Below are 13,676 nucleotides of genomic sequence, written 5' to 3' on the forward strand. Positions count from 1 at the left end.
GAAATTCGCTAATTTACGGCCTGGATCGGTCCCGATCAACCGCGAATAGCAGGGGTCCACTGTAGTCAGTAGAAGTCAGGGTAACAATACATACTGTAAGATAACCCACAGGTATAGCCAGGCTAGTGTTACAAAACTACATCTAGTTTCTATAATTGCTGTGGGCTGTCTTCATTGTGGTGACAACAGTATTCAGTTGGAGACAGGCTAATGCTACAAAAGCCATTAGCTACTGTACACAGGAAGGGCTAGTCTAATGTTTCAAAAGTTAATACTCAGGAATAGTAAGATTAATGGTACAAAAACTAATCTAGTTTCTATAATTGGTGTTGACTGTGTTCACCAAAGTGACAACAGTGAGAAAGCCTCCAGGCGTGCGGTGACTTAATTCTCCAAAAATGAATGAGCACATGGTGGCAAAGGCTGAATGTTGACAGAGATCCTTAGTAAAGCGCGCTAATGAAACCATTAGCCTGACTGAGTGCAATATTAATATGACTGCGCTGCCATTTCAGTTCCGCTACAAACTTGACGCCACGTTTATTTCCTCGCACCCACAAGGGGCTTAACACCTTATGGATGTGAGCATAACCAAGCAAAAGTCAGGGTACCTTCCATGGCGCTAGTAGACCTCTGCCTCTGGCCCTGCTCATCCGAATGAAGCTCGTCTGGATGAAGCATGCCTGGAGATCTCTCCCGGAGTTCTTTGTCTGCAGCAGACTATGAACAGACCGTCCATGATGGAGCCTCACAGTTTAATTGGATGCATGGATTTGGGGTGGGTGGGGGAGCCAGAGACTGACCTCATCCAAGGTGGGCGATCGCACCACAAGGCTTGGGACCATCTTGCCGTTGCAGTCTTTGACGGCTTTGTTGCGCTCCAGGCTCAGCTCAGAAGCTGAGTGGCGACTTGGCGACTTGCCGCTGTTCAGAGATTCTTCACTTTCAGGACAGTGAGCCTGCCGGGCATAAGAAACTTAAAAAATGTGAGTTTGAAGTCGATGAACAACACCGACTAACACCCTTGGGATGAACAGGCTGCAAAAGCTAAGGATACTCAGGGATGGCCAGGGAGAACAAGCAGTTCAAAAGCTAATAGTGAGAAATAGCAACGCTGATGTTACACTAATAGTTCAGACTAACCAGGTGAATGCTGCAAAAATCTATTTCGTATACATAAATAATAATGTTAATAAAGCGAATACTCAGGTGAATGCTACAAAAGCTAACACGCAAGAAGAGTCAGGACAATGCTACAAATCAACATAGTACACATAAACAGTCAGGTGAATGCCACAAAAGCTAAGACTTAGGAGTAGCCAGGCTAATGCTACAAAAGCTTCTACTCAAAAATAGCCAGGCTGATGCTTCAGAAGCTAATACTCAAGAACAGGCAGGCTAATGTTATAAGTAACAAAATAGTACAAAATTGTCAGTTTAATGCTACAAAACTACTACAGTGAACCCCCGTTCATCACGGGCATACATTCCTGACCTATTGGTAAAAATATGGTGTAAGGAGATCATATTCGAATTTTCTTTTAACCCTTCCCACACGCTTTAAATACATTTAAATCTTTATCGTTTAAAAACACTTTAATACTGTAAACTTATTTTAACACAAAAAAAATTGCAAGCATCAAATATATACAAAATACTGTCCATATTGTAGTGTCTATGTGTTAGATAATGTGCCTTTCAGAGGCGGGGCCTGCTGGGGTGGCGTGTGACGTCATTGATTCTGCATGAGTGTCTGGGAGTGATCTGTGGCCTGCAGCAGTTCCTGTGCAATTGTGCCAGTCATGTTTGTCTTACTGTTCTTCCAGCTTCCAATAAACTGCTGAAAAGTGCATTAGCAGCTGTGGCTGCCTTTTGCCGCATGTGAGGGCATTACAGTAAGAACACTGTTGAAAACCATTACTATAAACCGCAGATTTCCGCAATATAGCTGGGATTCCCGCGACAGACAGATAATGTATATATAGTCAGGTGAATACTACAAAAGCTACTATAAATGAGGAGTCAAGCAAAGTTAAGCTAAGCGAAGTTGAGCTTAGCGTGCACCTGCTCCTGGCTCTTGAGCTGCTCAAGGACGCGCTGGAACTCTTCCTCCTTCTCCTTGGCCTCGCGCAGCGTGGCCTGGTTCTGCTCATCGTACGCCATGGCCACCACCGCCAGGATGAGGTTGATGAGGTAGAAGGAGCCCAGAAAGATCACCACCACGAAGAAGAGCATGTATGTTTTGCCCGCCGCCCGCAGGATCTATGTTTGGAACAAACGAGAAGCTACGAGAAATAAGGAGGCGTTCCCCACGTCCAGGAATAAGAAGAAACGCTTGCAGAATTCCAACCATCTGGAAAAGGTTCTCCCAGTAGTCCTGGGTCATGAGTCTAAAAAGCGCCAGGAAGGCCCAGCCGAATGAGTCAAAGCTGGTGTAGCCGTAATCTGGGTTCCCGCCGGCCTTCATGCAAGTGAAGCCTTCAGGGCAGACTCTAGAGTGAAGACATGGACGTGAAATGAGTGGAGACCTTGTTTCGATGCGAGGAATGAGACGAAATGAATGTGACATCGTACCCAGCATCAGAACTGTTCCCACATACAAGTGGATCTTTGCTGCCTTCTAGGAAGTAGTAGTTCTCTGCACACAAACAACACACAACACTTGAAAATATATTTTGACAGGCAGAGAAATAGATACAATTTTTGCCTTAATTTTATATTATTAAAAAAAATACTTTTGACAGGCAGAGAAAATAGTTGATGAGCTTTTTTTTCCCAGAATTTGTATGCTGCATTTTTTTTTTTTTTTTTTTTTTTCACAGGGACGGAACTAAAATACCTTTTTGGGGCATATTAAATGATGACTTTTTTGTTCGAAAAAGTATTTTTGACAGGCAGAGAAATAAGTCAAACATTTTGTGGCTTTATTAAATTCGGGAGAATTTTTACATTATGTAATATTGTAATAATAATCATCATCAAAATCGTCATAATAATAGGTTTTAGGCACAGGTGCAAAAATTATTTGCATCTAATTTTACTGTATTTTTTTAAATTTGTAATTGTGTGTTTTTAAACTCTTATCAGAAAGAGAAAAACTCAAATCTAATTTTGTGCATTTATTGCTTTTGGGGGATCTTTACATCACATAGTATTATATTAAATTTTTTATTCTAATATAAACAGGTGCAAAACAAAATTTTGGTATTTAATTGACTTGTGTTTTTATTTGTAATGTGTATTTTTAACTTGTTGACAAGCAGAGAATTGAGTCAAATAGTTAATTTGTGGCCTCACTTCTTTCAGGGTATTTGTGCATTTGATTTGACCTTATTTTATTTATTTGTCCTTTCTATTAAAATGTATTATTTTAACAGGCAGAGAAATATAGGGAATACACTGTATACAAAACAAAAACAATAATTTTTTATCATTTGAGTATTTCATTTTACAGTAAGTGAAATTTCTAATTGAGAGGCATTATTTATTTTGTAGAATTTTAAAATTTGATGTATTTTATTTGCACTCTTCAAACATGCGGTTATCATGTTTGCTCTGCAAACGTTGCTGGTGTAATTATGTGTTTTGATGGATGTTTGTTTATGCTGGCGTAACCACTCGAGAAGCACTTGTGATTTAACCTACCTGAGTTCTCGATGTACTCCGTGAAAATGAAGGTGCTGTTGGAATAATCGCTACCGTTGACGCCGACGGTGTGGTTGAAAGGCGTCGCCACGTCGGTGACGTTGAACCAATCGCCAGTGTCGTTGCCATGGATGGGCCAGCGCACGCACTTGTGCCGCAAGTTGCCCATGAACAACTGCAGACCGACCAGGGCGAACACAGCCAGAGCGAAGACCGTCAGGACCATTACGTCCACCATTTTCTTCACCGACTGGATCAGCGCACCCACGATGGTTTTCAGACCTGGCAGGATAAAGACGCATTAGTTAAAAGCAACTCTAGAGCCATTGGCATAATGGAAAACGTAAAAAGCTGGCTGCTACTACGGTTCCAAAGGGATGGAACATTTCCAATAAATTTCCATGGTTATATGAACTGGAGGATTTGGTAAATTAAAAATCATATCGCATATAGTGTGACATTGGGTGTCGGTTAGTGAGAAGACCTCGTGTATTGAGTTCCATGCGCCTACTCTGCTTGTTTTTTTTTCTCCTTTTCCAAGGAATAAACTTGAAAGACAACTCTTGCTGTTTCTCAACTATAAATTGCAGTAATATAGAAAAAGAAGGGCGTACCAGGAATCACAGTAATGGTTTTAAGGGCTCGGAGCACACGGAAGGTCCTGAGGGCAGACACGTTACCAAGGTCGATGAACTCAGTGATGTATCTGCGGAGAGACATCAAAAGAAGGAATCAGCAGGTTGTCAATGGATGTTTGTATTCAAAAATTAGAAATAGTTCTAAAGACTAAATTAAAGACTGAGGAAAGAGTGGGCCCACTCTTAGTGAACGGTGAAGATGGGTTGAAAATGTCAATGCTACAAATTGACTCAGCTTTTTTTTTTTTTTTTTTAAAAAGAAAGAAAAACATTGACAGGTAGAGAGACCTGAGTGAAAAATCTAATTCTGGGGGGGGAATATTAATATTTTATTTAATTTTATTTTTATTTGAAATATATATTTTGGCAGACAGAGAAATAAAAGAAATCCCAGAAACATGCATGTAAGCAAAGGAGGTGGGTGGCGAATCAATTCAAATCGGAAATCAGATTTTTGTAAACAAAATCAACAAAAAGAAAATCAGAAATGTTATTTTAAGGTCATATCACCCCACCCTATGTCACTGGTAGCAACATGGAAGCCATGCGGGCAAGGATCAATTTGGAATTGATGCTTGTTTTGCTTACGCCATGCTGATCACCATGAAATCCAGCCAGTTCCACGGGTCTCGAAGGAATGTAAACGAGCCAATACAGAAGCCTCTGGACAACACTTTGACGGTGGCCTCAAAAGTGTAAATCCCGGTAAAAGCGTACCTGTGGACAGAAAAAAAACACTTAGCATCAAATGTGACATTCAAACGTACTACGGCGTACTCACTCGACATTTTTACTCCATGCCGGCGGGTTGCTCATGGTCATGAACACGCAATTGGACAGAATGGTGATCATGATGAACATGCTAAATAATTTAAGGCATCGTTAAGGAAACAAGTGAGATATTGGGGAGCGTGCTGAAATGAGCTGCGTCGTTAAGGATATGAATGTATGAGGATTTTGATGGCTCCTCTTCTTAAGCCACTGAAGGGGCTCAGGAGGTAGCACGCCGGCTCCGCGTTGAACCTGTAAATGGTGTTGCCTTTGCTCAGCACGATGAATGTCTGAAAAATACAAACGTGACAGTTGTTAAGACACAGTATCAATACACCCGCATTTGACCTCAATATCATGTCACGGGCACTTCATGAATATGTTTCATGTTTTTCTTACACAGAAAATCTGTGGTCACTCATATGTAACATTAACTTGGTTTACATGCTTCAGATTTGCTTTATTATGATGTTCACATCACTCAAGCAGGGCATGTCTAATATGCTTGTACTCTTGATGTCTGTATGGATGTTGACTTATCTACTCTGGGTAAAGCGTTGATTGGTTGTTATAATATTGTAATTTTACACTTCATGGGTGGGCAGGCACTACAAAGAACTGAATACTTGTATACAACCATTTGAAATTTTCCATAAGACAGTTACTTCCCTTTTAATGAAGCCATTCTATAATGTTTGACACACTGCAACAGTTTAACTGACCTTCTGAGCCTTGTAGAAGGGGTCCAGGTCCTCCAACGGCGTGTTGACCAACTCTGTCGGAGGGTCTCCGTAAATCCATGGCAGATTCTTGCCCGCTTCCAAGTCGGCATTGGGGGCCGCCGCCTCCTCGGCCTCGTCATGTCCGTCTACTCGGGCTGCCTTGTTTCGCCTTTCCGCTTGGAGCCTCTCGATCTCTGCCAGCGATTTCCGGGTGAGGAGGCAGAATGCGTCGGCGCCTGGGGTAGGGAGCAGGGGCGCCATCTTGGCATTGCGAAGGGCTACCGCCGCACCGGGGTCATCCTAGGAGGAGCTACAAGGATGGAAATCAGTTGAACATGGCAGGTGCAGTTTGGGTGGGACAAAATGTCCAAATCACAATGCATCTTCTCATCTGGTATGATAACGTATCGATACAAAATCATTACATTTGGTATTACGGCTGTCTGATGTCCAGGCATACACACTTTAAGGTGGCTGTTTTCAGAAAAACTTACATGTAAATATGGTGACGTATCATGATACCATTGGTATTGCTGATACTTTTGTTTACAAGACAGTATATGGATTATTCCACAGTTGCTCTATTGGTTATTGAGTCTGTTGGTATCGTCAAAGAAAGCTCATTTACAGCCACCAAAGGCTTTGCTTCATGTCAGGAGAACTAAACAGTAATTCGTAATGAGGCCGAGGCATGCGAATAGCAAAAAACTGTAAATAATTGCCGCCCCGATTATGCAACAAGATGGCACCAAAGCACTACTTTTCTTTTAGATAGGACTTTGGCCTGTCTAATAGAAGCTTTTCCCCCTCACTTCAACATAGTTCCTTTGCACCATGGCCAAAGTTTTGTATGAGGCAGGGCTTGGGCGATATTGTGTGGCACCTTAAGGTGTTTCTGAAAACATGAAATGTTTTTCAGTGAATAAAGGGAGAAGAGGTTACACCCCCCCAAAAAACTCTTTGACTTAGGTAAATTTGCAAGTAGTAGTGGGAACACTGTGCTATACTACAATTATTAATGGCATCGCTCAGGTTGTCCGTTTCTTGGTATGAATTAAAGTCGCTGTCTTGAAAAATAGTGACCGGGGGGGTCAGAAAAGATGCTATATGTCGTGAAAAAGTTACTAATTTAGCAACACTGACTGTGCCTTTGTAAACTAGCTCAATTTTGTTCACAGCCATGCTGTTAGTGGAAGCAGTGCACGTTCAGTGAAGACTAGCCAAGAGGAAGCCTCTCAAAAAAAAAATACTGTACTGAGAAACTGACTCGAATAATCGAGAAAATCCATTAACCACCGAGGCCTAGGACACACGTGAATGGCTAGTGCCCCCTCCCGCACACATACACACACACATACACATTGAGAAAGAGTGATAACACAGCGGAGGATACATTCCCACATGTGAGGAGGGTTCGGTGGGTGCCCAGCTGCTAGCGGCTGTCAAGACGAAGCGTCATGTTTCAGGAGCCAAATGACTGCGCTCATTCCTTCCCGGGGTGAGCTGCGGCCGCCCGCCTTCACATCCCCTCCCGATAAACAGCTCGAATCGCCAACTCGTCCTACCGGGCCGACTACCGTGCACTTTACACGCCGCAGGTGGGGGCCCGAACACGACTGAGATTCCGCCTTCGCACCCTCGAGTGCACTTTGCGAGCCCACGGCCATGTGGCTACAAAACACCTGATCGTTCTCCAGCCACAGTGACCTCCATTGCCTTGACGTACTTTTCTCACCCAAAGCCCGAACGTCAACCCACGAATTGCTGGACGTAAAAGGCTTTCTCAGTGAGACTTTAATATGTCCCTCGTACCCTTGTCATGCAGTACACAGACGACAAGAGGAGTGCCATTGTTATGCCTGTATGAATTGTTGCCTCTAAAGCTTTTTGCTTTAAAGAGGGAAGCGAACCTTCAAGAAATTATTTCTTCAATGCAGGAATTCCACAACAGGTTGAAGAACCGTTCTGGCACAGTTGGTCAAAAAATACATTGGTGATCGAACTTTTCCGCCATGAATAACACTATACTGGGGACACCAGCGAGGTGGACAGCTTTCTGGTTGGGGTGGCCGCGGCCCCAGGCGACCATGGAGCTCCGCCCCAGCATTTTGGTCATCATAAAGCATATGATTTTTCTTCTGCACTTTCTGGCTGATTTATTATTTTGTGGAGTTTTTTTCAGTTTTATTTCCCTCTCTTTTTATATATATATATATATATATGCCCTTTTTAAAGCCATTTTGCCAGCAAAATTTTATTTTAATTTTCTTTATACACACACATACACACGTCATCGTTCTCCTTAGTTGCATCATAATTTGCTCTGAAATGAACACTGTACAGCCGGCACGGTGGACGACTGGTTAGCACATCTGCCTCACAGTTCTGGGGACTGGGGTTCAAATCCCGGCCCCGCCTGAGTGGAGTTTGCATATTCTCCCCGTCCCTGGGTGGGTTTTCTCCGGGCACACCGGTTTCCTGCCAGATCCTCAAAACATGCATGGTAGGTTAATTGTCGACTCTAAATTACCCGTAGGTGTGAATGTGACTGCGAATGGTGGTTTGTTTATATGTGCCCTGTGATTGGTTGGCAACCGGTTCAGGTTGTACCCCACGTCCCACCCGAAGATAGCTGGGATAGGCCCCGGCAGCACACGACCCTAGTGAGGATAAGCGGTAAAGAAATGGATGGATGGATGGATGAACACCGTACATGTAATTTTAATAATAGGGTGACATATTTCAACATATTCATATATTTCTTTTGGCACCTTGACTTCTACAAAAGTGGACATAGATCCCAAGGTGTGACCAACTGAAAAGCTACGCTAGACGTATTGCCGGCACTCGTCGGGCCAGTCAGTCATCCAGGGTTGAGCGCAGCAACGTTAGATTTCTGGAGTCTTCCTGTGACAGTACATATAACACATCGCCTGTAAGCGAAGGCTGCGCCACCTTTGACATTCCGGCAGGGGATACAGATGCGGTAACGTGGACACCTCTGAGTTACATCCCAGAATGTCAACACTCCCCTCGCAAGAGCCACTGTTTGTGTTCCAACAATGTGTTTTATATTTCATACAGAGTCGCGATTCGGTGTTGAAGCAGTGTTTCAGACCTTTTGAATTGGGCTTAATGTACTGTATGATGTGGTGTGATGTTTACAGCACTGTAGTGAAAAAAAGTTGATACTTATTGCACCTCAATATGTTTTATTAGTACAGGTATTAAATACAATAGGTTTTATAATTTAATACGGATTAGAGAGTCCTTCCCGGTACAGTGCTGTTTTTTGGGGCATATTTCCCTGACATTTGACTGTCTGACTTCCTGTTCCTGCCATGTCTCCCTGTCCTGTCATTGCTTTGCTGTTCGGTTTTTGATGAAGGTGACATTTTGTTGTTTTTTTGTTTTTCCATTGGGCTTAACATTTGTTGCACCTTGAAGAGAACATGTCAGCGTGCAAAGTTACGTTCCCGGGAATGCGCCTAAGCGGTCACGGACAGACGGACAGCGCGGCCCGAGGCTTCGACTCAACGCTTCCTTTGACATTTGCCGTGCTCCCTTTCCCGCTGCGTTCTCACTGGGTCAAATCATGCCTCCGTGCTTCGCCGGCGTCAACGCCCTGTCAGTCGCCAATTAACCTTGTATTTCTAACCCTATAGGGAGCCACGGAGCTTTTAAACCCCTTACTGCCTGACTAATTCCTAGCTTTGCACCAGCATCACGATTGGCCACTTGGGCCCTCTGGGTCTGATATCTCTGGAAATATCTGCATGCATCATCCTGCTGCTGCTAAGATGGCAGCTGCTCGCACGACCGTGCCACCGCATACCCAGGCGAGCTGTAAAGACCCGGGCTAAGCCGGCCCGCGCGCTCCTGAGGTCCCGCAAACATACGTGTGAGCCTTGTGATTTATAGACTTTGATGGAAGCACATGCCACACAGCTGTGTCTGCATTCTTGCAATAAAACCACAAGTTGGGGAGTACTTCAACAGGTTGCTAATTGGTAGGGTTGTAATAGTACATGTACAGTATTTGAAACAGTTTTCCACAGGGAACAGATTTGGCCCTCTAGCCACACGTCTACTCTGTAAACAAACTCATTGCAGTTTAGCCTCACTGAGCTAGCAACATGCTTTTGGCGGTACATCAGACTTGCTAAATGGTATGCAATGGAATTACGCCAACGTGAATATCAATGGGGAAAAACACTAGCGAGATGCAATTGTTTTACCATTGTTGTTGCACTTTCCCAAAAACAAGACAAACCAATGACATTGCACTTTCCTCAAAGAGAATATTGACATTTGAAATGGGATCACACCAATATGAATGTCAGTGCAGCATGAAAAAAAATAGAAACCACTAACTAGAAAACATTGATGTTTTTATTGCATAATAATTCACACTGCTCCAGCTGTTGCAGAAGACCAACTATTTATGTTGCGTTTTCCTAAATAGAAAGCAAACTACTGTTTAGCATATTCCTAAGAAGGTGAACTACTGAAGTTGCAGCCACCTAAAAAGACAAGAAGAGCAACTACTGATGTTGTTGTACTTACCTAAACAGGCAAACTATTCATCTTGAAGAAAACAACCTATTTAGTATTTATGTTGCACTTGCTTAAAAACAAGAATGCTGATGTGGCACTTTCCTAAAAGGAATACCAACTATTGATGCTGCAAATTCCTAAAAATAAGAAACTATTGATGTTGCACTTCCTTCAAAAAAGACAAACTATTGACGTTGCACTTTCTTAATAAGACAAACTTGTTTCACCTTTCTCAAAACACAACAAAATATTGATGTTGTATTTGCCTAAACAGAAGTCATACTGTTGAATAATAAAGGGAAAAAAAGATTTTTAAGTTTTTATACGTTATCAAATATTTGTACTTTATTAGATACATTGCATTGTGATTCTGTGCTTTTTCGACAGTCTTTCATTTATAGGAGAATGTAATCCTAACAGTTATTTTAATAAACCAGTTTAAATCTCATCAAATATGTTCCTGTTTACACAAAAGAAAGGCACTTTTATGTCTTGCATTATTGTACCCAAAGTGAACTGAACTGTGACCTTAATGAAGGTACGTAACAAACCGGCATTCTTGGTGTTGCCTTACGCCCCTACAAATTTGTGTATTTTCCAAACAATGGCAAAGAAGAAGTTGTGCATTTCTTCATATGCAGCTTTTCCAACCGACTTGCACCATCTCTGACCCAAAGGGCCTTTGCTCTAATGGCATGGTAATCTGAGTAGATTACAAGTGGGAAGAAGAATATTCCATCTAGGCGCGAGGCAGGGGGGGCACGATATTAAATGTGTAACACCAATCTCCCCAAGAAAAAACAAAGCAAATTTGATCAAAGACAACCACCTTCAAGTTAACTTTAACCTCACGTCACCTTTTCAGTTCCCTGGGAAACCATGCGGCCATGGCCAAGTGCACACTCACATGGTCGCGCTTAGTGAAAGAAACCCAAAACCCACACCCTTGCCGTCCAAGAGTCCTTGAACATGTGACAGCATACGCAGCAAACACACTTGGGAGGAGTAATCTTTGGGGGAGAGAAAAAACAACAACTCTGTCAATAAGAAGAAAGCAGGGGTGTTTGCAGAATGTTAGGCGTTGCAATGACGATGATCACCATCATCAACTTCTAGTGGGAGCATCCACTGAAACCTTGACAATTCGTCATTCGTTTATTTTTTGTTAAATGTAGAGCCTAACTTACATTTATTTGCTGAAGAAGAAAATACCCTAGCTTGGTATTTCTGTGCTCTTCCTGTAACGCTCTAAGCGTAGGTGTTGTCTTAGGTGGTTTGGCCACCAGATGATAGTCGGCCATCTGGACAGCAAAAAGTAGCGTGATGGAAGATTTCAGTAGCGGTCCGACAGGCAGGTGAGGCTCCTTGTGAGGTTGACACTGGAGAAAGCAGGGTTGTAATGTTCTCAAGATGATGCAGAGAAAGGTTGCTATTGGTCTCTAAAATTGACCAGGTTACAATGTTAGAGAAAAATCTAAGACCCATCAGAAAGTGTAACCCAGGGAGCGATATTGTCCATGGCGTGCGTTTGAGTGTTTGAGGACAAAACAGAAGACTACTTACGTTAAGTGTAAACTAGGCTCAGAATTTGTGAATGTTTTCATTGACTGATGCAGAAAGCAAGACATCAATATCCTGATGTAATTTATTAATGCAGAAAATGCAGGCTTAATAACTCATACAATATTCACCCCCCAACACAAACCCTGACCTTTCCACTAACTGAAAATCGCACACAAACCAAGTTTACCCCGTTAACATCAGTAGCCAACTCTTCTTCTCTATTGGTGACGAATGCTCAATCGCACTTAAATGCACGCCATGGGCGACGGTTCACCGTACAGCGAGGGCAAGGTCCACAATGGACATCAGTATGAGGGGCTCAACACACGCACATGCAAAACCACTACAGAAAATCCCCAAGTCTCCCCATTCCAAATATGACCCCGAGCTCAATTACAGGTCTATGCTTATTATTAGAACAAATGTGCGCTAGAGCTTTAATTCAAGTCCAATAACTGCAACTGAGGACCCTAACAACTCAAACTTTCAGTTTGACAGTATGAAAAGAGTCAGATTAAAGGAGCAAAATCAACTCGAACTAATTCTAAAAAAAAAAAAAAAAAAAGTGTCCGTCTCCAACCCCAAAGTGGAGATAGACACCTCCACACAAAAATCTCACCAAAAGGATTTCAAACTTCAGCTCTAAACTAGACTATTTAGCGTTAACGTAAGCGAGAAAGACAGAAAAGAACAAACAGGAAAGGTAAGAGGTGAAAATACCTGGCACGGTGGCGAAAACGAGTCCACAGAATGAGGTCAAAAGGACGAGAAGGAAAGTAAAATCCTGTCGTCGTCGTCGTCCCGAACACTGAGAAGGACGCGCTTGTGGTTCTTGGCAGCCCCGGCCGGCGGCAGTCGTCGCCGACTTTGTCTGTGCGGGCAGATTCGCCGCGAGTTAGCGACCTATTACCGTAATGCCTAGTATGAACAAAATTAGGGGCGGCTGGGGCGGCTGGCTTGACTGCTACTTTACGAGTGGAAGCTGGCTTGACCGCAGTGTGAAACTGGACGAGTTGATCCTCCACAGCAGGTTAGCATCATTCACATCTTCCTCTCGACGTCCATTTTGCACCCAATTTCACGCTTTTCCTTTCACCCCAGCCCCAGTGTTGGCAATTTTGCGATTTTCGGGCACTTCGAATGACTATTTCTCAAAAAAGCCTCGTCGTATTTGGTTTATCAATCACTCCCCAGTCACTAAATCAATCAATTATTAAGACTTTTAGGACAGCCCAGAAGTCAGTCCGGAAGTCAGGAGTAGGGAAAATAAATAAATAACATTTAAAGTAGCCTATATTTTATGACGTGACCGCTGATTAAATTAGCTATAATAATAATAATAAGAATAATGACTAATTAAAATGTTTCTTTTTTTTTTTTTTTTTTACTAAATTGTAATGTTACTTTCTTTGAGTGAACACCAGAATCAAAACAAAATATGACGCAGTCAATTATTTTAGGCAGAAGAAAAATACATTAATCCCATTACATTTTGTACACATAAAAATATACTGAAAAATAGAAGAACATAAAAAAATTCATTAATAAAGTCATAAGAACATTTAAAAGGCACATTAACAAATCACAACATTAAATACGTATGTAAAAAAAAAAAAGAAAAGTATGTTAAAGATCATTAGAACATTATATAGTATTCCTATTTTATTTATTAGACTGATTGCCAAACTCCATGTATACTATAGTGTATTAGTATTAATATTAAAAACAATGTTAGTAACAATAATAATATTTTTATTAATGCTAATGAGACGAATGGGTC

General features: G+C 42.2%; 1 protein-coding gene across 1 annotated transcript in view; it reads right to left on the reverse strand.

Annotated features, from left to right (window-relative positions):
• Positions 1 to 13,133, reverse strand: part of scn4aa (sodium channel, voltage-gated, type IV, alpha, a) — a 33,833-nt gene extending 20,700 nt beyond the window's left edge. The window contains exons 1-12 of the mRNA XM_061664065.1: positions 12,617 to 13,133; positions 5,777 to 6,086; positions 5,226 to 5,344; positions 5,065 to 5,154; positions 4,872 to 5,000; positions 4,260 to 4,351; positions 3,646 to 3,927; positions 2,575 to 2,638; positions 2,351 to 2,492; positions 2,065 to 2,262; positions 804 to 959; positions 612 to 720 (exon numbers count right to left, since the gene is read on the reverse strand). Of these exons, the coding sequence (XP_061520049.1) occupies positions 612 to 720; positions 804 to 959; positions 2,065 to 2,262; positions 2,351 to 2,492; positions 2,575 to 2,638; positions 3,646 to 3,927; positions 4,260 to 4,351; positions 4,872 to 5,000; positions 5,065 to 5,154; positions 5,226 to 5,344; positions 5,777 to 6,037 (1,642 nt within the window). The 5' untranslated portion in view covers positions 6,038 to 6,086; positions 12,617 to 13,133. The remainder of the gene's footprint in view (positions 1 to 611; positions 721 to 803; positions 960 to 2,064; positions 2,263 to 2,350; positions 2,493 to 2,574; positions 2,639 to 3,645; positions 3,928 to 4,259; positions 4,352 to 4,871; positions 5,001 to 5,064; positions 5,155 to 5,225; positions 5,345 to 5,776; positions 6,087 to 12,616) is intronic.
• Positions 13,134 to 13,676: the final 543 nt, after the last annotated feature.

The sequence above is a fragment of the Phycodurus eques genome, chromosome 19 (genome assembly GCF_024500275.1).
Source record: "Phycodurus eques isolate BA_2022a chromosome 19, UOR_Pequ_1.1, whole genome shotgun sequence".
Classification (NCBI taxonomy): Eukaryota; Metazoa; Chordata; class Actinopteri; order Syngnathiformes; family Syngnathidae; genus Phycodurus; species Phycodurus eques.